General features: G+C 48.4%; 1 protein-coding gene across 3 annotated transcripts in view; it reads right to left on the minus strand.

Annotated features, from left to right (window-relative positions):
- Positions 1–22,298, minus strand: part of PNPLA6 (patatin like domain 6, lysophospholipase) — an 89,287-nt gene that overhangs the window by 26,376 nt on the left and 40,613 nt on the right. For 2 of the 3 annotated variants that reach the window (XM_079959145.1, XM_079959143.1), the window contains exons 18-29: positions 15,060–15,191; positions 13,869–13,992; positions 12,407–12,520; positions 10,811–10,886; positions 10,591–10,731; positions 10,415–10,478; positions 9,261–9,429; positions 8,327–8,509; positions 6,015–6,133; positions 4,682–4,838; positions 2,357–2,473; positions 106–175 (exon numbers count right to left, since the gene is read on the minus strand). In XM_079959145.1, the coding sequence (XP_079815271.1) occupies positions 106–175; positions 2,357–2,473; positions 4,682–4,838; positions 6,015–6,133; positions 8,327–8,509; positions 9,261–9,429; positions 10,415–10,478; positions 10,591–10,731; positions 10,811–10,886; positions 12,407–12,520; positions 13,869–13,992; positions 15,060–15,191 (1,466 nt within the window). Of the gene's footprint in view, positions 1–105; positions 176–2,356; positions 2,474–4,681; positions 4,839–6,014; positions 6,134–8,326; positions 8,510–9,260; positions 9,430–10,414; positions 10,479–10,590; positions 10,732–10,810; positions 10,887–12,406; positions 12,521–13,864; positions 13,993–15,059; positions 15,192–22,298 lie in introns of all 3 variants that reach the window. The other variant, XM_079959144.1, reaches the window with a different exon arrangement.

A 22,298-nucleotide genomic window follows, 5' to 3' on the forward strand; every position in this document is an offset into this window, starting at 1 on the left:
GTGTTTGGACATCATGGGCCGTCGCTGAACTTCAGGGGCCTGGTGAGTGAGTGTGTGTGTTTCGAACCCAAGCCCCCTGGGCCAGAAGAGGAAATGCACACTTACCATCTTTGTGGACTCGCATGGCGGAAGCTGTGATGTCTGTCGTCACGTTAAAATACGGGAGCCACAGATCCTGCATTGGACACAGCAGAGTGGGACAGTGATCACATACACAGGAATCCCATCTTCAAGGGCTCTGAGGAGGGGGTGGCGAGGAAAGCCGCCAAGAGGACACATCTGACCTGCACATGTGAACTCACTTGCTCTCGCCCGAGTTCTATACCAGTCAAATTCTGCAGCTGGTACAATTTAGGTATATTGCTGTCTCTACTTGATTTGCTCTGTTCCTGGTAGCCTTAAGGGAAACATGCAGAGCCTTGCAGAGAAGGGATGGCTAACCTTTCTTCAGCCAGACAGCTGCTTTAATGGTCAGCCAGCCCTACAAGGGGTGCAGCAAGGGATGCGGTCAGCATACTGATACACTCACATGCCACACATGCACTGGGTATTTTAACACACACTCACTTGCAGTGCACACCCACCAGACATAGAATATCTTGCTCTTTTACCCACACACATATGCGTACACACTCATACTCATGCTCACTGGGGAAGACACGCAAACTAATGCCAGTGTACTGGAAGAAGCAAAGATCACCAGTGTCGAAGCAATGATTCTTCAACATCAACTTGGTTGGACTGGTCATGTTTTGCAGATGCCTGTTTATCGTCTTGCAAAGCAACTACTCTATTTCCGAACTTAAAAATGGGAAGTGTAATGCTGGTGGTCAACAAAAGAGGTTTAAAGACTCTCTCGAGGCAAATCTAAAAAAGTGTAGTATAAACCCCATCAACTGGGAAACACTGGCCTGCGAGCGCTCCAGTTGGAGAACAGCCTTTACCAAAGGTGTTATGGGCTTTGAAGACACTTGAACTCAGGTCAAAATGTGCTAAGAGGAAGGGACACTTGGCAAACCCTCACTGTGATCAACTTCTGCCCGGAAATCTATGTCCCCACTGTGGAAGGACGTGTGGATCCAGAATTGGCCTCCATAGTCACTTACGGACTCACTGTTAAGACTGTGTTCATGGAAGACAATCTTACTCGGCTACAAGCGATCGCTAAAGAAGACACACTCATACATACATTTTCACAGACAGACACACACACACACAAACAAACAAACAAACAAACAAACCATGTACTGAGCATTCCCAGTGCTCCTCCCTCCAGGACTGGGGCGGAATTGCAGGAAAACCTCGCCTTTTACTTTGCATAGAAGGATTTGTGAAAAGCAAACAGCAGCATTTCCACACATGCTCAAGTCCATTCTCGGTGGTGGCAGAAGGAAATGCTACCTTAAAGCCTCCTGCCTGCTCTTTGAGGTTAATCTCCAGACCGAGTGTTGCGGTGCTTAGTGCTAAAACCAGGGATAACAGATCCTTCTGACTGCTATTTATAGATTCTCTCGAAAAGGGCAGCCAGAGGGATTTGTAAACTCCCAATAAAGAGGGCTGATTGCCCTTTAGAAGTTGCTCTTTAAAGAACAGAAAGGCTTTATCTCCTGCTCAGATCAGCCGGGGGGGGGGGCTGGGGGGTTAGAGCACTGCCAGGGTTGGTGAGCTCCTTCCTGTGGTCTGGCAGGCCACATCTGGCCCACAGGTTTATCCTCACTGATGTAAACCAATGAATCTCTACTGCACGTGGCTCCAGACATTTAACACGGCAGCTTCCATACAATATCTTTATTGTCATTGTCCCATACAGAACAATGAAATTGAAATTCTACATAAAACATTCAAAACCCCCTAAAAACTCTGAAACCCCATTTTTAAAATAAATATACTATAGAGACATCTTATGTTGCATCTAGAACCAGAATTCCACATGTGGTAATTAGGAGAACGAGCCACAAAGCAGGCACCACCAAAATTATGGATTCTGCAATCCCCAGATCTCAACATCCTGCATTTTGGCAGTAAAAGGGTTAGCACAGGATGTTTCGGTGCTGGGGGCAAAACACACCACACCGCAGATCCGAACCCTGCCGATATGTTCTCAAGGAAAAGCGCTTGCAGAACCTCGCCATCAGGAAAGGGTAGGCCAAGACACCAGCGGGCATTTTGTTCCTTGGAGGCCAGATCTGCTGCTTCTGTGGATGCTGCTGCCCGAGGCAGCCGCCTCACCTGGCCTCACACACAAGCCGGCCCTGACCCAGCCCCTTTGCCAGACACAAAGCTGCCATGATACAGATCAAAATGGCAGTGGAAGAGACATGCACAGGCACCCCTCATGGTGGCCCTGGGAGCATACCTCAATCTGCTTGTCCTGGAACACCTTGTGAATGCTGGTGTTGAAGGCAGAGCCCGAGAACATGGAAGTTATGGGATAGGTGAGGTCCAGCACTGTGGCAAACACCGAATTCATGATCTGCAGAAGCGACAGAAAAGTGTCTTGATGTTAGACAGAAATGGGTGAAAAATTTAAAAAGGATTCAGCCTCACCAAATCTAGAACAATGGGCTTCCTTCCTCACTCATACTACCTCTTATAGCTTTATCAAATTTCATTTACGTGTTCTCATTTCTCAACTTATTTCATCTTCTGCATTCATGCTAACTTTTCGGGAAGAAAGTGTTGTTGCGTACACAGATTAAAAAGCATGAGGGAGACAGAACCCACCTCATCTAAAACTCTGAATCTGTCCTTCCAGTAAACATTCAAGAATTCAGTTGGCCCTCCCCCATTTTATTTACTACCTTCTAAGGCTGAGCGATACTTGGTTTTCAACATTGTGAGGTTTTCCCGGCTAACCATCGTGACACAGCGACAGATCACGATGTCTGAAATAACACTGGAAAAGGCTGGAAAAGTGGCTGGGCTGGGGAGATAGGGAACAACCAGGAGAAAGGGAAGGAGATTGCCTGCTTGCTTGGGCGAAGGAGGTCCTGCTTGCTCCCTCCCTCTCTAGCTCAGTCCTGGCCTTGGCAGAGGGAGCCTGAGAAGCTGCTCCATCTGCCTGCCTGCTGGTCTGTTGCTTAGCCTTTGCAAAGCAAGCAGGGCTGGCTCTTTCCTCCCGGTGGGTTGCAGGAGGAGTGAACATAGAAAAGATGTAGCCCACTTGCTTGGGAGAATCAAACGTGTAGGCAGATGTGCGATCAGGCAATTTAAGCTGCCAGTACATTGCAGCTCCCCGGCCGCCACCAGCACCGTGCCTTTCCCTCCTGCCTGCCTGTGCTGGGGAGCCGTGATGTATCGCCAGCTCAAGAAATCTGAAGTAGGCATTGCGATCTGAACTTCAAACCTGTTTCAGACAATGCATTGCAATATTGCCCAGCTCTACTGCCTTCTACCCACTTAGGGCTAAAAAAGGTTAAAGGATCCCTGGACAGTTAAGTCCAGTCAAAGGTGACTATGGGGTTGTAACGCTCATCTCGCTTTCAGGCCAAGGGAGCCGGTGTTTATCCACAGACAGCTTTCCAGGTCATGTGGCCAGCAGGACTAAACCGCTTCTGGCACAACGGGACACTCGGATGAGTGCCAGCGTACACAGAAACACCGTTTACCTTCCCGTCGTTGTGGTACCTATTTATCTACTTGCACTGGCATGCTTTCGAACTGGGAGATGCCAGTGGCTCTGTGCTCTAAACCACTGAGCCTCTAGGGCTTGCTGATGAGAAGGTCGGCTGTTCGAATCCCTGCGATGGGATGAGCTCCCGTTGCTCTGTCCCAGCTCCACCTAGGAGCCCTCAGTCAAGAACCAGGGATGCAAGAGAGAAGCGGATGTACCCGGCGTGCAAGACTCCAAGTGGAAACTCCTGCAAGGCACACTGGAATGCCTCTCTTAGCTTGGGGGAGCGCAGTAGCTCTGCGGAAGGGCACCTGCTTGCATGCAGAAGGCCAACATCAACAATGTCTAGGCAACACGATGACCATATACATACGTAATAGACAATCTTTATGGAATTCCCTCAAACCATAAAAAGTTCAAGATGAAATCTTTAGTCTCAAAGCCTCTGAAAATCTTTAAATGAAGCGAGGTGCCAAACTTTGTACGATGAAAGACAAGCTGTGAAGCTTCGTGTATTCAACAAATATGATGTCCAACACTGAACAGTGATTCTGGATATTGACTACTGTTTCGTAGAATTCTTCGTCAGCGTGGTGGGTGGCTATAGAATGCTTCATAAACCCATCTTATTTCGAATGAATGCAGTGACTACATTATTACACGAGCACTGTTCCACAGCATTTGATATTTTCATTTACGTACATTCATTCTTTGAGACTAAAGATTTCATTTTGAACTTTTTATGGTTTGAATGAATTCTATAAAGATTGTCTATTATGTATGCATATGGTCATGGTGTTGCCTAGACACTGCTGACGTTCTCTTTGCAACACAGGGGTTTGTTTGGATACTTACTGCATGCAGAATGCCCCAGGTCCAATCTCTGGGATCTTTGGTTCGGACTGGGAAGCCACCCGTCTGAAACCTTGGCGAGCCACGGCCAGGCAGTGAAGGCAATACTGGTCAGGCAGCCTCCTAGGTCCTTATGTTTCCCGAAATTTGGCAGGCTCAAATCAGCTGGAGTTTCCCCTCCCATTCCAAACCCTGCCGCTTCCAATACGTGCTCACTTTGGCCCACTCCCTGGCTCGCTGCTTCGTGCGCACGGCGCTCCTCTCCTCCGCGTACAAGGCGCCGATGAAGGAGCCGATCGAGGTGCCGCCAATCAGGTCGATGGGGAGACCAGCTTCCTCCATAGCCTTGATCACACCGATGTGAGAACAGCCCCTGCGGCGAAGGGAAGAGCCACACCTGAAGCAGGCCAGAGCGCAAAGACCGAGGGCAGCCGCGATGTCCCAGCCCTGGGCTGCTCCAAGAGTGTCTGGGCCCCTCCTTCGCTCCTCCCTAGTCCAAGGGAACCGGGACGGCTCTCCTCTTCTTCCAGAGGCGGGGAACGGTCAAAGGAAGGTCTGCCATGCTGCTCAAAGGTATCCCACCTCCCATTTCATGAGTGGAAGAAAGGTGGGCTCCAAAGGCTTGGCGGGGGAAAAGCTAGGCTCCTCTTCGGGGCAGGGGTGCTGGGCAAATAGCTGCCTTCCCAGGACCCAGGCAAGCTGCATTTGGGCACCCTCCGGACCTCCCTTTCGCCCCACCCCAATTATGTTTTATTAAGTTTCAATATTTTAAACTTATTCACTCAAAACACAATTTCTCCTTTTCTCTTATTTTTGTCGACTTCCCACCCTCATTTTCCATGGAGTTGTTGTTTCTCCCCTTCTGCTGTACCCTACCTGCTATTAATCATAACCATACAATTATAATCTAATTGCTTCAGTTGCTCATAGTTCAAATCCTGTGATAATATTTCTTCAAGTACAGTGGTACCTCAGGTTACAGACGCTTCAAGTTACAGACTCCGCTAACCCAGAAATAGTGCTTCAGGTTAAGAACTTTGCTTCAGGATGAGAACAGAAATTGTGCTCTGGCGGTGCTGCAGCAGCGGGAAGCCCCGCTGTCCCCCGAGCTTTTGGGCTGCAGGCTGCTGCCCGCAAGCCTTGCGAGCCCGCGGGAACTCCCGCCGGGCTTGCAAGACTTGCGGATAGCTTCCTGAAGCCTGGAGAGCGAGAGGGGTCGGTGCGCACCGACCCCTCTCGCTCTCCAGGCTTCAGCGAAAACCTGCATTCGCCCCATAGGACGCACACACATTTCCCCATCATTTTTGGAGGGGAAAAAGTGTGTCCTATAGGGCGAAAAATACGGTACATAAACAACTTGAAAATTTTCGGGGGGATTTCTGCCCCAATAATACCTAACAAAAACGCTTCAGGCTTTTTAAATAATATATACTCATTTTAAACAATTAAAAAAAAAATGTCATCACGTATAATTTCCCAAAATACCCTCGCTACTCCTCAAATCGTATAAATTTTTCAGACCTTCCCCGAGTGCTTGAGGGCAAATTACCTGGCTCCGCCACCCCCCAGCACTAAAGCGATGGTGTTCCCCGTGAGGACTCTCGCCAGGCGGGAGAAGTCGCTGTGGCGATCGGCGTTCTTCTCAAAGACCTTCTCGTACATCTCCCTCTGCAACGGGGGAAGCAGAAAAAGAGGGGAAGGGGGCTACTTCCATCAGCCTCCCAAGAAGCAGGAGACTGTAAAGGGGAGTCCTCGAGAGTTTGCCTGCTTCAAGGCATCAACTTTTCCCATCCAGAGAAAGGCACCCGGTGGGGAGGGAGGTCCACTCACCTAGCAGCAGAGCCCAAACAACAAAGGACACTTTCCCATTTAAGGAGCTGAGAGGTAGGGCTGTGCAATGGTTAGAGCGTCAGCCTAGGAGACTAGGGTTCAAATCTGCACTTGGCCATGAAGCTCAATGGCAGGGGTGGACTTTGGTAAACTTTGAGCAAGCCTAAAATTTGGCAACCCCCCCCCAAAAAAATGCGTTATACGTAGGGCTGCCTCTGAAGACGGTTCGGAAACTTCAGCTAGTGCAGAATTCAGTTGCTCATCGGAGCAAGACAGTTTGAGCATATTACACCTGTAATGGGGTTTGGGGTTGCTTGTGCGTAAGCCACAAACTGCTCCGAGCTGAGTAGTTTGGTTAAAACTTTCCCCAGGCTGGACAGTCAGTACACCGTGACTGTCTCAATCACTGGAAGAATCCGTCAGTGGGCGTTTCCTGAATTTCTTCCAACATAGAAGTTCTTTCACACCCAATCGACGCCTGCCTTCTCTGCGCGAAAGCTTTCTGCGCAGAGTGGGCGTCCCCAGAGGAGGTCCCGTGCTCTCCCCGCTGGCTTCACTGGAAGAGTCCTGGAGCCTTCTCTCCGCAGCTCCCTCAGACTCCCCTTTCTCCCTGGCGTCACGTCTATCTCCTTCCCCAGAGGAAGCTTCCTCTCTCTCTTTGCTGGTTCCCTCTCCAGCATCATTAGGGAGCCTTACCACCACCCTTGGCTCCGATGGCAGTTTCCTGACAACACTGATCCTGATCTGACTGCCCTGGCGACCAATTAGTATCTGGGCCCAACTCGAAGTGCCGGTTTTGACCTATAAAGCTTTAAACGACTCAGGGTCACAATACCTCAAGGACTGCCTCTTTCCATATGAACCTACCCAGACCATGATATCATCTTACGAGGCCTTCCTTCATGTGCATCCTCCTTGAGAGGTGTGGAGGGTGGCAGCACGAGAACGGGGCCTTCTCTGCAGTGGCTCCCTGCCTGTGGAATGCTCTCCCCCGGGAAGTTCGCCTGGCGCCTTCATTATACACCTTTAGGCGCAAGGCCAAAATTTCCCTTTTTAACCTGGCCTTTGGTTGACCCGATCAACATTCTACACTCTTTTAAAATGTGGCTCTTTTTTAGGGGGTTGTTATTAGGTTATTGTTTTTATTTTATATAGTGTGATCTTTTCTGTGAACCGCCCTGAGACCTCCAGATATAGGGCAGTATATAAATTCAACAAATAAATAAATAAAATAAAATAAATCTCTATTATGGCTCCTCTCAGTTTTGGGCCCTTTAGCTTGGCGCCCGGTGCAGTGGAACTGCCCGCAGCATCCTAAATCTGATGTCGTCACTGCCTTGGGACAGTCACCGCCTCTCGCACCCCAACAACAGGGTTGTCGCGAGGATTAAATGGGAGAACCACATAAGCCACCTTGAGCTCCTTGGAGGGAAGAAGACAGGGTACAAATGCGACAACAAACAAATACCGTATTTTTTGCTCTATAAGATGCACCAGACCATCAGATGCACCTAATTTTTGGAAGAGGAAAACAAGAAAAAAATAATTCTGAATCCCAGAAGCCAGGACAGCCAGCGGGATCGCAGCGCAGCAGTGTATGCAGCTCTTGGGGGCTTCTCCCCGAGGAGGGAGAACCGCACACACGCTCCACGCGGCTCTTTAAAGGGAGCGCTAAGCAGAGCCTCCAGCCTGCATTCGCTCCGTAAGACGCACACACATTTTCCCTTACTTTTTAGGAGGGGAAAAGTGTGTCTTATAGAGCGAAAAATACGGTAAATAAGCAGGGGAGGGGGTAGGTGTGGGAGGGAAGGAGGCTTGGAGTGAAGGGAAACACTATGCAAAGGCGAGTGGGGTTCTAGCGAGGAAGGAGACATGGAGATCCAGGGTGCTAAGCTCAAACAAAATAGGTTCGGGGAGGGCAGTAACATCCTCCTAAGAACGGGCAACTAAGCCTTGCCAGGGAGAGCAGTGGGATGAAGGGACAGGCTTTTGGGTGGGGAACACACATGGGAAAGTGGAATTGGCTGGTACCAGCTTGTTTGGGCTGCGTCTGGAGAAGACCCGACGCGGGCATTTGATGTGCAGGTGTCCCGAGCACCAGCTGCGCATGTTGAGCCACTCCACGGTGCGGGCAGGGCTGGGGCCGTCCTCTCGGTGCAAGAGGATGAGCTGTTTCAAGGCTCGGACGGCCGTGCTCTCCAGCATCTGCTCCAGCTGGGGAAAGGCAGAGAGAGGAAGGACACGGCGGGCAGGTCCTCTTTTTATCATCAAGTAATAATCATGAATAAATAAAAATAAAAATGTGCACCCCACCCCCGAGGCCATTCCATTGTAACTATCCGACCTCCCAATATTTCAACGCCTCTTGCGATGGTTAGACCCCTTTCTGTTTTAACAGTACAAAGTCTACAAACTCCCTCCATATCTCCTCAAAATCGTTTCTCCTGCATATTCCCCACCTTTATCATTAATAGCTACATCCCACACCTCTTTATACCACTCTTCCATTTTATATTCTGCTTGCCCCTTCCTAGCTATCGTAATCAGTGCAGCCATCAATAAATTTGTGAGCAAGTCCTTCATAGCCCGCGAACCTTCCACCCCATCGTAAATTGATAACAATGCTACCTCTGGACTTTCACTCAGCTTTAACCCAGTGATTTCTGTTATCTCCTTAAACACCCTTTGCCCAAAAAATTGTACAGATTTACAACCCCACCAAATGTGAACATAATTCCCTGTATCCTGGCATCCCCTCCAACATGACACTGAATATTCCTTTGTTTATTTGATTTAATCTGAGTGGTGTTAAATACCATCTCCAAACTAATTTATAGTAATTTTCTTGGATTCTTACAGACATTTTCAACGTACGTCCTCTTGCCTCTGCCAAGGGCTCCCTGATCCCTCCCTCCCGGGCCTCCGATCCCAGCAGAGCACACCTCGCTTCCCAGACCCTGCTCACCTCGCCCAGGGTGGGCTCCTGGTCCCCGAGGCCCACAATGAGGATGCAGTCGGCTTGGCGGATGCAGCGCACAGTCCATGGGGTCAGGGTGCAGTCGGTCTGGTACAGCACAATGCGATGGATGTCCTCTTGCTGGGCCAGCCAGCCAGACAGGCGGTATTCATGGATGCTGGAGGGTGTTTGGGGACATGGGAAATTTATTTTTATTTACTGCCATTTTTTATAGCCCACCTTTCAGGATGTGAACCCTACCAAGGTGGTTGACAAGCAGTATTCAACTATGTGTTTTAAAAGCTACAACAATGATATTAAAAATAAAAGGCAAGCTTTCAGACTTGCACAAACAAGACTTCTCTAACATTGAAAGCTTGAATTCGATTTCAACCAGAAGAAAAATGTTTAATTATAATTGGGGAGAAAAGGACAGCCGTTCATGTTCTCACTGTATCCTCCTCACTAGGTGGTACTCAAGGTGAGGAACGGAGGTGGGAGAGTAAATTTAGGGAAGTCAACCTTTTGCCTCTCTCCTTCCTATCCCCTCTTGACCCCGCAAAGTGCCCACCCTGCTGAAGAAGAGTTTGGATTTGATATCCCGCTTTATCACTACCCTAATGAGTCTCAAAGCGGCTAACAATCTCCTTTCCCTTCCTCTCCCACAACAAACACTCTATGAGGTGAGTGAGGCTGAGAGACTTCAGAGAAGTGTGACTAGCCCAAGGTCACCCAGCAGCTGCATGTGGAGGAGTGGGGAATCGAACCCGGTTCACCAGATTACGAGACTACGGCTCTTACCCACTACACCACCACTGCTGAGCTTCTAGAAAACCTAATATATGGGAAATAACTGTGTACAGCTGAAAACGCTGGCAGCATTAAGATAAATTCAACAGTGTAAACAAGTTTTGATGGATGCAATAATGGAATATTGAATGGTATAGTTTTTGTAAAATACGCAGGGATTTGTGATATGCAAAATGAACCGTGGAAAGAGAAGAAGGGAAATCATTGGTATCTTAAGGAAGTAAAATAAGTTTTTGAAATTGTAAAACAGGAAATGTAATAAAACCTCTAAACCCCTGGAAGAATCTGGCAATCACGACAATTCTGCCTTCAGACCCTGTGCAGGGGCACACAGGAGCACACAGAGAACTTACCTGTCCAGGGCGGAGGCCCCAAGACGGGCCCGGATGATGTCACTGGTGAGAAGCAAAGTTGGGCCTGAAAAAGCCAGAAGAAAAGTGGTCATGACTGGTGGAGCCAGGGCCAAGGAACGGGAGACAGAGAGAGTGAGAGTGAGAGCGAGAGAGGAGAGCGCTGTAGTTGGGCTCACCAATGGCGTTCAGGGCGTGCTTGAGTTCCAGGGTGAAAGCTGCCATGGGAACGTCGTCACACACCGGGAGGACGGCCACCGTGGAGAGGTTGCTGGCTGGATTGGTCAACTCTGAGCTGGAGGTCATGCCCAGTCCAGAACCTAGAGGACGAGACCCAGTGAGCATGTGGCTGGCCCAAGCATTCTATGAATGAAAATGGAACTCTCTACACACTCCTACCTGGGAAAGGGCCACGCAGCTGCTGCAAGTTCCCCAAGATCTTCTGGCTCAGTAGGTGTATAAGGCGAGTGACAACCTGTTTAAGGCAGAGGAAGTCAAGAAAACACAGAAACCAGCGAGTATCTCTGGCATGCTCAGCCTGGTTAAGCAGAATGCCGGATGAGCTGTTGTTGCCAGCTCCTGAGCAACACACACATTCATCTGATGTGGGGCTCTGAGCCAGGTATTGGATATACTATGAGCAAGGGGCTGGCTGGGCCACTTCCTTGCTTGAAGCTCACAGGACAGCCCTTCCTCTAGTCTTCCCTAAACAAAAAAGGTAAAGGTAAAGGACCCCTGGACGGTTAAGTCCAGTCAAAGGCGACTATGGGTTGCGGTACTCATCTCGCTTTCAGGCTGAGGGAGCCAGCGTTTGTCCACAGAAAGCTTTCCAGGTCATGTGGCCAGCATGACTAAACCGCTTCTGACAACGGGACACTCTGACGGAAACCAGAGCACACAGAAATGCTGTTTACCTTCCCGCCACAGTGGTGCCTATTTATCTACTTGCACTGGTGTGCTTTCAAACTGCTAGGTGGCAGAAGCTGGGACAGAGCAATGGGAGCTCACACCGTTTGTGGGGATTCGAACTGCCAACCTTCTGACCCACAAGCCCAAGAGGCTCAGTGGTTTAGACCACAGCACCACCCGCATCAAGGTCCTAAATAAAACAATAACTTCCTGCACACATTTTTAAAAATAGCTCCCTGAATGTCATCACTTCTGGCTACAGCTTCACTCAGGCACTAAAGAGCAATTCTAAAGTGTACCCCTTGGTAGGATTCTCTCCAGCTACCCTTTATGGGATAATGGACTCTAGCCTGATAATAATATTTGTAGGAGGCATCATGTTAAGTGTGAAGTAGCAACTTCTTGTTGCTGCTCTCACTCACCAAGGCGATGCAATATGCGTGTGTTTCAGAGGGTCTTTCTGCCACATGGCACAGCAAGTTCACGGCAGTCCAGGAGAAACTGCAATATGAGGATTTGCCGGCCTTCATCAATCAGATGTGTGGGTCTCAGCAACATCTCTGGGCATATTCAACAAACTTGGGATTAAGTTCATTTTGAAACAAGCAGAGGGCCCAGCACCCAATTAAAAACTGTCCAGAGAGTTTGCAGGCAGAAAAAGAAATTGCTAATTTGTTTTATAATCACCAGGAAAGTCAACTCTCTTTTTTCTGTGCGTTGTGCATTTATTCTCGTGGAATTTTAATACATATTTTGGGCAGTAACTGCTTACAATGGTGTGGTAGATGTTAGAAAAGTGCTTTGTTACGGCTCCAAGCTTTGCTCTCTCGCGCTTTTACCACTACTCTCTTTACTTTGAGTGTTTATAAAGCTACTCTGCCTGGGCACATCTTCTGTCCCAAACACTTATCCCATATGTTTACTATGCCAGGAGTTTCATATTACAAATGATGCTGAAATAAACCCTCAAACCAGTTGCACAAATTAAAGTATGCGAGTTCGGGACCTGTTTGTGAACCGGCATGCATAACTTACTTTGAAGGCAGAATCTGGTATTTCTTAAGCACAGAATTCCTCGCCACCCACCTGAGGATACCGTCGCTTGATGTTGTTGAGGGTCCCTTCTGGGAGCTTGGCCAGCTCTGTGTCCCTTACAGCGTGGACAGTGGTGGCTCGGACTTGGTGAGTCAGGGCTTCTACCTGAAGGGGCAAGAGGGGCAGGGGTGTCAGGAGTTCAGCCTACACTCAAGTAGGACCCTGGCAGAGACACATGCCCGACTGACATGTTCCCTCCCTCCTGGTCGATCATTTGGGAGCTTCATAAGCTTTCTTCAGCCTGAACATCACAGTGACTGATGCCAACCGACACTGGCACACTTAGGGATCCACAGAGTTTGTGCATCATGTGTGACAAACCTCAGCAACTCAGCATTTTGGCTAATCTACTTTATTTACATGTAAATACACACGGAGCACTGCAACATGGCTCCCTCTCTCTCTAGCATCGGACAGCAAAGAGAAAAAGGACAAAGGACAATAGTCCCACTTCACGGAACACAGTAACACAAACATCCTGTCTCCGTCACTTCCCACTCTGTGGAGCCAAAACATATACCGTCATGTGAAAGACAAAAATCCCATGACTGCAATCATGGAGCAGGAATTCTAACATCGGGGTCACATTAAGCAGAATTCCTAGCATGAAATGGATGATGTCAGAGCTGTGCCTGACAAATAATATGTTGGCATTAATGATTTACATTCCAGGCACAGAAGGACGGATATCTAGGAGGAGCCATGACTGGGCAAAAGCAGAGATGCTCACTGTGTGTGTCCAAGACTAGGCTAGGGCCACTGTACCCTCTCTCCCAAGAACAACCTTTGGGACCAACTTGGGTGGGTAGGTCTCTTTGTCACAATTACAAGGAAATAGGCCTCTGTTCCAGCAAGACCTCCCCTGAGCAGGTCCCAAGGTTGCTGCAGATGGTTCACCAACTACACGGGTCTACTCAGAGGAGGATCTGTATCTGCAAGGAATCTAACATTTGCTGCAAGTCCCAATGTTCTGCTGGTACAGAGGTCACGCTGATGGAGAGCGCAGTTTGGTGGTGCTGTGAAATTCTCCGTCGGCAATTAATGGGGTCTCTTCAACCCTACTTGTAGAATCACTTGTAGAATCACTCTGTTTTCCAGTCTGCTCCCTGAGCCTTTCACCCTTGGACAACTTCCCACCTTGAACTTTTATTTTCTGCTCACTATCTGCCCAACCAAACCACAACACTTTGCAAGGAGGGAGGAGCAAGTGGGCACAGTTGGGTCTCAGTTATGGCTTGTAAACCCTAGAAGTTACCAATGCCTTTGATTTGATAGGGGAAGTTGGAGGAGAGGGAGAGGGAGGGAGAGACTGTACCTGGGAGCAGAAGCATCCATTCAATGACTTAGAATTGCAGACTTGGAGGGGACTTAGCCAGACACACAGAGCAGGCAAGCTGCCCAGCATTCCTCTCCAAGACCCCCTTCTGCAACCCTCCGCTTAATAGCGACTCACCACTCCAATGAGGTCTCCACGGCCATATTCCCCAACCAGCTCCTTCTTGCCGTTGCCCTTCTGGATGACGGAGCGCAGCCGGCCATTCAGCACAATGTAGGTGCAGTCGGACCTATCGCCTTGCCTGGGAAAAATGGAAAGAGGAGGAAACCCTGGTCAAATTGCCCTCCCCCTCTCTGCAGGGCATCTCTTTCGACGGCTGGCTTTAGGGGACAGCAGAGGCCATCACCAAAGAGAGATATAATAATAATAATAATAATAATAATAATAATAATAACAACAACAACAACAACAACAACAACAACAAATTATTTATACTCTGCCCATCTGGTTGGGTTTCCTCAGCCACTCTGGGCAGCTCCCAACAGAATAATAATAATAATGCGATAAAACATCAAACATTAAGAAATTCCCTAAACAGGGCTGCCTTCAGATGTCTTCTAAAAGTCAGAAAGTTGTTTATTTCATTGACATCTGATGGGAGGGTGTTCCACAGGGTGGGCCCTACTACCGGGAAGGCCCTCTGCCTGGTTCCCTGTAACCTCACTTCTGGCAGGGAGGGAACCGCTAGAAGGTCCTCGGAGCTGGACCTCAGTGTCTGGGCAGAACAATGGGGGTGGACACGCTCCTTCAGGTATACTGGACCGAGGCTGTTTAGGGCTTTAAAGGTCAGCACTAATACTTTGAATTGTGCTTGGAAACTTACTGGGAGCCAATGTAGGTCTTTCAAGACCGGTGTTATGTGGTCTTGGCGGCCACTCCCAGTCTCCAGTCTAGCTGCCGCATTCTGGATTAGCTTGTAGTTTCCAGGTCACCTTCAAAGGTAGCCCCATGTAGAGCGCAGAAGGCCCTTGGAGCTGGACCTCAGGGCTGAGCAATGGGGGTGGAGGTGCTCCTTCAGGTATACTGGGCTGAGGCTGTTTGGAGAGTGGTTTGGAGAGAGGTTGGATGGGAACATGGTGACATGGAGCGCATGGGGGGGGGGAGAGGACCCACTGGGGCTTCCTAGCAAGAGGGTCCTCCTTCAGTGATGTCCTGGAAGCTCCTGATCCACTCTCCGCACTGAAGCAGCAGGAAAGGACGAGAAACTTATCCTCCGTGGGGAGGATAACTTCAGAGCCCTGCGCCAAGGAGAAATGGGGGGTTCTGGGCACAGGCTGGGCATGGGTGGCAACAGTGCTTGCCCCTTACCTGTAAAGCGCCCGGCCAGCCTCCACAGCCATCCAGTCAATAGCAAAGTCCATCTGGCGCACAAAGGGAGACATTCGAGCTGCTACCGTGTGAGCCACACTCAGGACCACACTGGGCTGTTCCCGCATAATCCTGGGGGGGGGGGGGGAAGAATCGCAGGTTAGTGGTAGAGGAAGTTGCCCCAGTTTGGTTCCCCCCACAACCCAGCCCAGCATTTCCAGGGCCAGCCCCAGGAAGCACTTCTGACTGAGACCCAGGAAAGGCCAGCCAGGGCTCACTGTACTTTTTTTTTAAAAAAATAATATTTTATTAGGTTTTCTCAAGAAAAAAGGACCACAAAATAACAAAAGAGAATAGACATCAAAAGACAAAAAACAAAGGAAAATTACAAAAATCAAAAATCAAGAATTCCACACAAAAAGCAAAAAGATAAGAAAAATAAAAATAAAAATCTCTCCTTTCAAATTCTCAGCATTCTTTTACTTATTTTCCTGACTTCCTCTCACCTCCCTCTTTGTATTCCATTTAAAAATTTATTTCAGCAAATTCATAGCCTCTTGTCTTGCCCTTAATTATATATCCCCATATAATATTACCTCATATTTTCATTTATAATCAAACCATTCTTACAAATTCTTATTTCCCCTTATTACTCAAACCATTTCATTTTTTCTTGCGTTAATTTCATTAGTTTTATCTTGTCCTCAAATCTTTAAAATTCTTAAATTTAAACCATATTTAACCTTTCTGCTAAAACCAATTACTTCCTTTCCAGCATCTCTTAATATTTCATTAGGATTACACTGATTCCATAAATATAAATTTGTTACAAAAAGCATTTCTCATTCTAGGCTTCTCCAACGTCCCTTTTCCTGGTTCCAAATAATGTCAGTCCTTAAGTCTTTAATCCTTGTCAGTCCGGTGTTCTAATATCTGAGGCTCTCGGGTCACTTCCAGGCCCCCTCTGCAGGTTTTCATGTTTCTGTTTGTAGTTACATACATCCTTGTTCCCTGTTGGATTCTTTCGCATTTTCTTCTCTTTCTCTTTGGGGAGCCAGTCTCTGGAGAGTTCTATGTAGTAGTATTCTTCATTTCCTTTTATCCAATTGTCCCATTCCCCAGTGTTGCACTCCCCAATATTTAGTTTGTAATCCAAAGGATAGTTATTCCAAAAATAGTCTTCCACTTGTTTCACAGGCCCACCAGAGATAGTGGCTTTCTTAAGTCCACAATTTAACCAGTGTCCTCCAAATTCCATCTCCCAGTGTTGCAGCTTCTGGTCATGTAGGACTTGAAGACTCTGTGTCTTGTATGGTGCGTTCGTAACCTCTTCCATCTTTCTCTGCCCTTGCACTTGCCCTGAATCAATTTCCTGGATAGATTGTTGTGCAGTTTCTGTAACTGCATTTTCCATTGGCACCTCCTTGCTGACTGCAGCTGTTATGTAGTCCATCTTTTGATTCATAAGAGACACTTTCTCATCCATCTGTCGCAGCACATCATATATTTTGTCCAGGGCAGATAAAACTTCCTCTCTAATCATTCTGTCAAGGTCAGGGAGCTGGTCCCACGATCTAATTTTCCCAGCTACTATGTTCTCTTTGTAGAGTAAAACAAAAGCACTGGCAGACTTCCTCTAGGGGGTGTAGTTACTTTTTAGCATCCATTTTTGAAATGTATCCAACAAGGAAAAATAAAGTTACTTTCGATTTTCATATATTTTGTTTCCTTTCAATATAAAACAAACAGGCAGAATGCAGCATTGGACTTATTTTTCCTTTTCCAAATCTATCTGTCAGTTTTCCTGCATTCCAATTGTAGGCACCACCAACAGTTTCTTTCCTTTCATTCCGTCCCGAAGGCTTATTTTCTTAGCTTACTCTCTGCAGGATTGAAAAAGTCACTATTTATTTTCCCCCTTTCCTCCTGCTGTCTAGGGGGATTTGGTGATTAAAAGAGCAGGAAATTCCATGCTGTCAATTTACGGCTTTTAGCTTGTAAGGTCTTTGCTTTGATCTTTATACAAAGAATGGGAGGCGGACTTCCTATTTGCACCTTCCCGTCTCGGCTCAAATTCAAAGGTATAATTTTAATCCACAAGTTTCAATTGTCCTACTCACGGGTTGTTGTTTGAAATCCGAATTGTCATAGGAAAAAGGACAGCGCTCTCCGACCTCAGCTGTGCAGCTTCGCTCCGCAGAAGTAGTGATTGACTCTCAGCACCGCGCCAACCCCCGTCTCACTCTGGAGCCCTTTGTGGGGCTCCTTTGCCAAACAGGGGGGCGCAAACGGTGCCCGCCGAGTCCCACGGTCGCAGGCTTCTTCCGCCTGTGGTTTTCGAAAGGGTCCCCGCTTCGCTGCAGCGGTAAGGCCCGATTTCTGTGGAGCTGTCTCCCTCTGAGTCAGAGGGAATCCGCCATTGTCGGAGGCGCCGCCTCCGGAAGTCCCAGTGTTCACTGTACAAGGCTAGCTGGAAAAGTGCCTGGGCTCAGTGCAAGGGCCAATTCACATACCAGCACTGAGTCACTACTAGCAGCAGAACAGCCCTCCCCAAAAACGGGGAGCAGGACTCTTTTGAAGATGTGTTTTTTTCCTCAGGCTTTTAGACGTGTTTTTTCTCTCAGGCTTTTACTGACCGCTAAAGGTGGGCCCTGCCCTTTTGAACACAAAGATCTTAATTACGATTGTAAGGATAATAATTTTATGATCGTGCTTTAAGATCTGTCCTTTTGAACTTTTATCACCTTAAAGATCATGATTTTATGATCGCACACTTTGATCTGCCCTTTTGAACTTTTATTTTTCCCCTCAATTTTTAAAAATTTGATTTTACATGTGCAAAATTCCAGTCATACCACAACACTTTCCAAAAATACAAGATTCCCACAAATCTCTGGACTTCCCTCTTCCCCCTCTGCGGGTCTCGTTATTAATCCTTTTCTCCAGCATCTTTTACAATAATCCAAATTTTAATATCTCCATTGTTTCCATAATTCTTGCTACATTGCAAGTGTTATTACTATCCGGCTAACAATTTTAACTCTTTGAATGGTCTCTAAGGTAAGTTATAAATTTTCCCTTTTGAACTTCATGACATTGTGCTCATCTTTACCTTTTGTACTTCATGATCATCAGATCTATTTATTTATTTTTAATTAACTGGTGTGGCTTTTACTGGCTTAAGCGGATGGTTTTACTGTACGCTTGAGTTTGCAGAACAACATTTGGTTATTTTTTTAAAAAAAATATAGTAACCAGTTTACTCCATTGCCCTAAATAAAGTAAATGAATAATAAATATTAAAATAAAAAGATGGAGACTGTCATAGTACCAGTTTCAACCATCCCAGCCAATCCTTTTGTTTTCAAAGAGATTAGCCAGCACGCTGAAAAAGTGAAAGATTTCCAGTGGCTGCTTTGCTACTCAAGAAAGGAATGAATAATCCTTAGTGGTGGAGGATAGGAAAGCCCCTCTCCTCCCCCTGTCCCCGGACTGTAGCCACATTACCAGAATGAAGAAATGAATGGAATCTGGGCTTTTCATTCTGCCCACCTGACCCTCCCTGGATCACATAGCAGAGGAGGAAGCATGGCAAAGGCGAAGAGAGCGGAAGTAACTAGGCAAGACTTGAGGAACAATATCAAGAGTCCAGGAGTGAGGAATGACAGGTGGGCAGGTGGGGAAAAACAGGTACCGCATAGCAAGGTGTCAGGGAACTGCCATCGGAAGGACAGGTGGTGAGAAGGCTTCAGCAGAATAGGAGAGCCTCTTCTTCAGGAGAAGAGGGAACCAGTAGGGGGAGTGCGGGAGCTCCAAAGGAAAGGGAGTCGGAGGGGAGGCTCTGGGATACTTCCAGTGAGAACAGCGAGGAGGTATCAGAACAGCCCATAAGGACTCCCACCCCCCGCCGGAAGCTGTCACGCAGGGAATCCAGGAGGCGCATGTCTGTGAAACAGCTCTTATGTTGGAAACGTTTCCGCAAACGCCCACTGTCAGATTCTACCAGCGACTGAGGGAGCCATGCTCAAGGGCTCTTCTCCAGGCAGGGTTTCACTACACAGAGTGAGCTCTGAGGGATCCAGCTTTAACGCACAAGCTGCTCATTATCCCACCACAGCAATCTGACAGTCCCTGAAAGCAGCTTGTGCAAAGAGAGGCATCATGAGCAACCCAGCCGGAGGCGGAGATGGGGGAGCAGCTGCAGCCGGTCCTAGCCTGGAAGAAAGGTACAGGATGTTGGAGGTACAGTTAGCTCTGCAAACGGCGAGGCTGGAGGAGAGGAGGGCTCATGATGCAGAAAAGGGGAAAGCCGCCCAGCTCTCGAGGAAAGTGCCAGGACTGGTGCAGAAGTTTGGGGGTGATCCCAGGAATTATCAAGCCTTCAGGACAGAGATGCAATATGCCCTCAATCTGCAGTTTGATGATTTTCCTGATGAGGATTCGAGGGTTGGTTTTGTGATTGGGCATCTCGAAGGCACAGCCCGGGATTGGGTGAGGCCACTAATGGCAGCCAATAATGAAGCCCTAAGGGACACAAGGAAGTTTTTTCGCGCCATGGATCTGATGTTTTCCAGCGAGATTGAGCAGGGAGTGGCGCGCAGGCAGTTAATGGCGTGTAAACAAGGGAACCGATCTGTCCGTGAGTACTGGACTGAGTTCACCATGTTGATCCATAAATTAGGATGGGATTTGTCAGCGGAACCGATACAAATGCTGTTCGAAGAAGGACTATCTTCGGCAGTGAAAGACGAACTTTCCCGGGGGCCCAGGGCGGAGTCTATGGACCTTCTGACTAAATCTGCGCTGGCCATAGGGTCACGCCAGGAGGCCAGAGCCTTGGAGAAGCGGGAAGGGAAAGGGGAGCGTTGGAGGGATTTCCGCATTCCAGAGATGCCAGAGCAGCCTTCTCTGCCAGCAGAGCCGATGGAAATCGGAACAGCGCGCGCGCGCGCGCAATTTCAAACCCCAGTGAAGGGCGGCAGAAGGAGGGGAAAGGCGCCAAGAAATGTTTTCTCTGCCAACAGCCAGGTCATTTTGCCAGAGTTTGTCCGCAAAGAAAGGAATGGCAAGGAATGGCGGGAGCTGTTGGGGAGGAGGGAGAAGGAGCTAAGGAGCAAGTAAAAGCCAACGCCTGGCTGCCACCGACGGGGCACAGCAGCCAGGCCAAGGAACAGTAAATGTGCCCACGCCAGAACCCCCAAGACCAGCTCTTGTAATAGAGGTATTGCTGGAGCTGGCAAACGGACACCCACTAAAAGTGAAGGCGCTATTAGACTCAGGCAGCTCCTGCAACTTTATGAGTAAGGAGTTTGCAGCCGCCCATCAGATACAAACCATTCCTTTAAAAAATCCCCTGCAGGTGACCACGATCGATGGGAGGGCGCTGTTGGGGGGAGAAGTAGACCAGCAGACGGTCCCCATGACAATGAGGGTGGCAAGACACACGGAACGGATAGCGTTTAATATAGCCACGTTGGGAGGAGCGCCCATCATTTTGGGGATGAGCTGGCTAGCGCTGCATGATCCGCTTGTGGGATGGCATCAGAGAGTGGTTTCCTTTGGGTCAGCACATTGTATGGGACACTGCACAGAAAAAGGGGGCCAAGCAGGCACTCAGGCCACGTTAGCAAAGATAGAAGCAATGGAACAAGGTAGGGTACCACGACAATATGCAGATTTTGCCGACGTCTTCAGCGAAAGGGAAGCAGATAAACTACCCCCGCACAGAGCCTTTGACTGCCAAATCAACTTACTTCCAGGAGCGCAATTGCCAGTGGGCAAGGTGTATGCAATGTCTGACAGAGAGATGCAGGAGCTAAGGGAGTTTATTGACAAAAACCTCAAGCGTGGGTTCATCAGGGAGTCACGAGCGGTGGGGGGTAGCCCAGTGTTCTTTGTAGACAAAAAAAACTCGGACAAACCGAGATTAATTGTGGATTTCAGGGCCCTAAACGCAGTGTCCGAACCCGTGACCTTCCCTATGCCCAGAATCGATGACATTCTGACCCGGGTGAGAAAAGGGAAGATTTTTACCAAGCTGGACCTGAGGGGGGCGTATAACCTGATACGTATGAGAAAGGGAGATGAGTGGAAAACCACTATGTTCACCCCCTTGGGGGCATTTGAGTACTGCGTTATGCCTTTCGGCCTCCAGGCGGGTTCCGCAGTATTTCAATCATTTATTAATCACGTACTAGGACCATTGCTGTACAAGAACTGCGCTGCGTTCTTGGACGATGTGCTGGTGTACTCAGAGGATGAAGAGCAGCATGTGCGAGATGTAAGAGAAGTACTGAGCAAACTGCAAGAAAACCAGCTGTGGGTGAAACTGGAGAAGTGTCAGTTTCACGCCAGGGAGGTGGAATTCCTTGGGTACCGGTTGTCGGACAAGGGGCTGGCCATGGATCCTAGCAAGGTGCAAGCAGTGCTGGAATGGAGGTCACCGAAAACTAAGAAAGATGTGCAGAGGTTTTTGGGGTTCGGAAACTTCTATCGGAAGTTCATCAAGAACTTCGCCCATTTAACAGCCCCCATCACGGATTGTCTCAGCAGTAAGAAGAAATTTGTCTGGACGGAAGAAGCGCAGCGAGCTTTCGAAAGTTTAAAGAGGGCGTTTGCTTCGGAAGAACAACTTTTACACGTGGATCTGCAGCAGCCGATGAGGGTGGAAACCGACGCGTCTGACAGAGCGGTGGGGGCCGTGCTTCTGCAGCCAGGAGCGAATACGTCGGAATGGAAGCCGTGTGCCTTCTTCTCGAGGAAATTGAACAAGTCTGAGAGGAATTATACAGTGTACGACAGAGAATTACTCGCTGTCCACGAAGCGTTCAAGAGATGGAGACACCTGTTGATTGGAGCGCAACACAAGGTTCAAGTACGGACAGACCACAAAAATCTAGAATACTGGAGAACAGCCCGAGTGTTGAACCAGAGACAAGTAAGATGGGCGCAAGAGTTCTCCAAGTTCAATTTTGAGATTTGCTACGTGCCAGGGGCTGAGAATGTCAGGGCGGACGCTCTCTCCAGAAAACCTGAGTACTTGGAGGGGGAAGGAGGGGCGGAAGAAAGACATATCATCTCAGAGGACCACTGGGTTTGTGGGGCGGCATTGGTGGGGCAAAGAGAACTGGTAGAGGGTATTGAAAACGATGAATATGCCCAAGAGAAACTTAGGGAACTCAGGGAGACAGGTGAAAACGCAGGGGGGTTTGAGGAAAAGAACGGAAAACTATATTACAA

This window comes from Podarcis cretensis, assembly GCF_951804945.1.
Source record: "Podarcis cretensis genome assembly, chromosome: 17".
NCBI classification, from domain to species: Eukaryota; Metazoa; Chordata; class Lepidosauria; order Squamata; family Lacertidae; genus Podarcis; species Podarcis cretensis.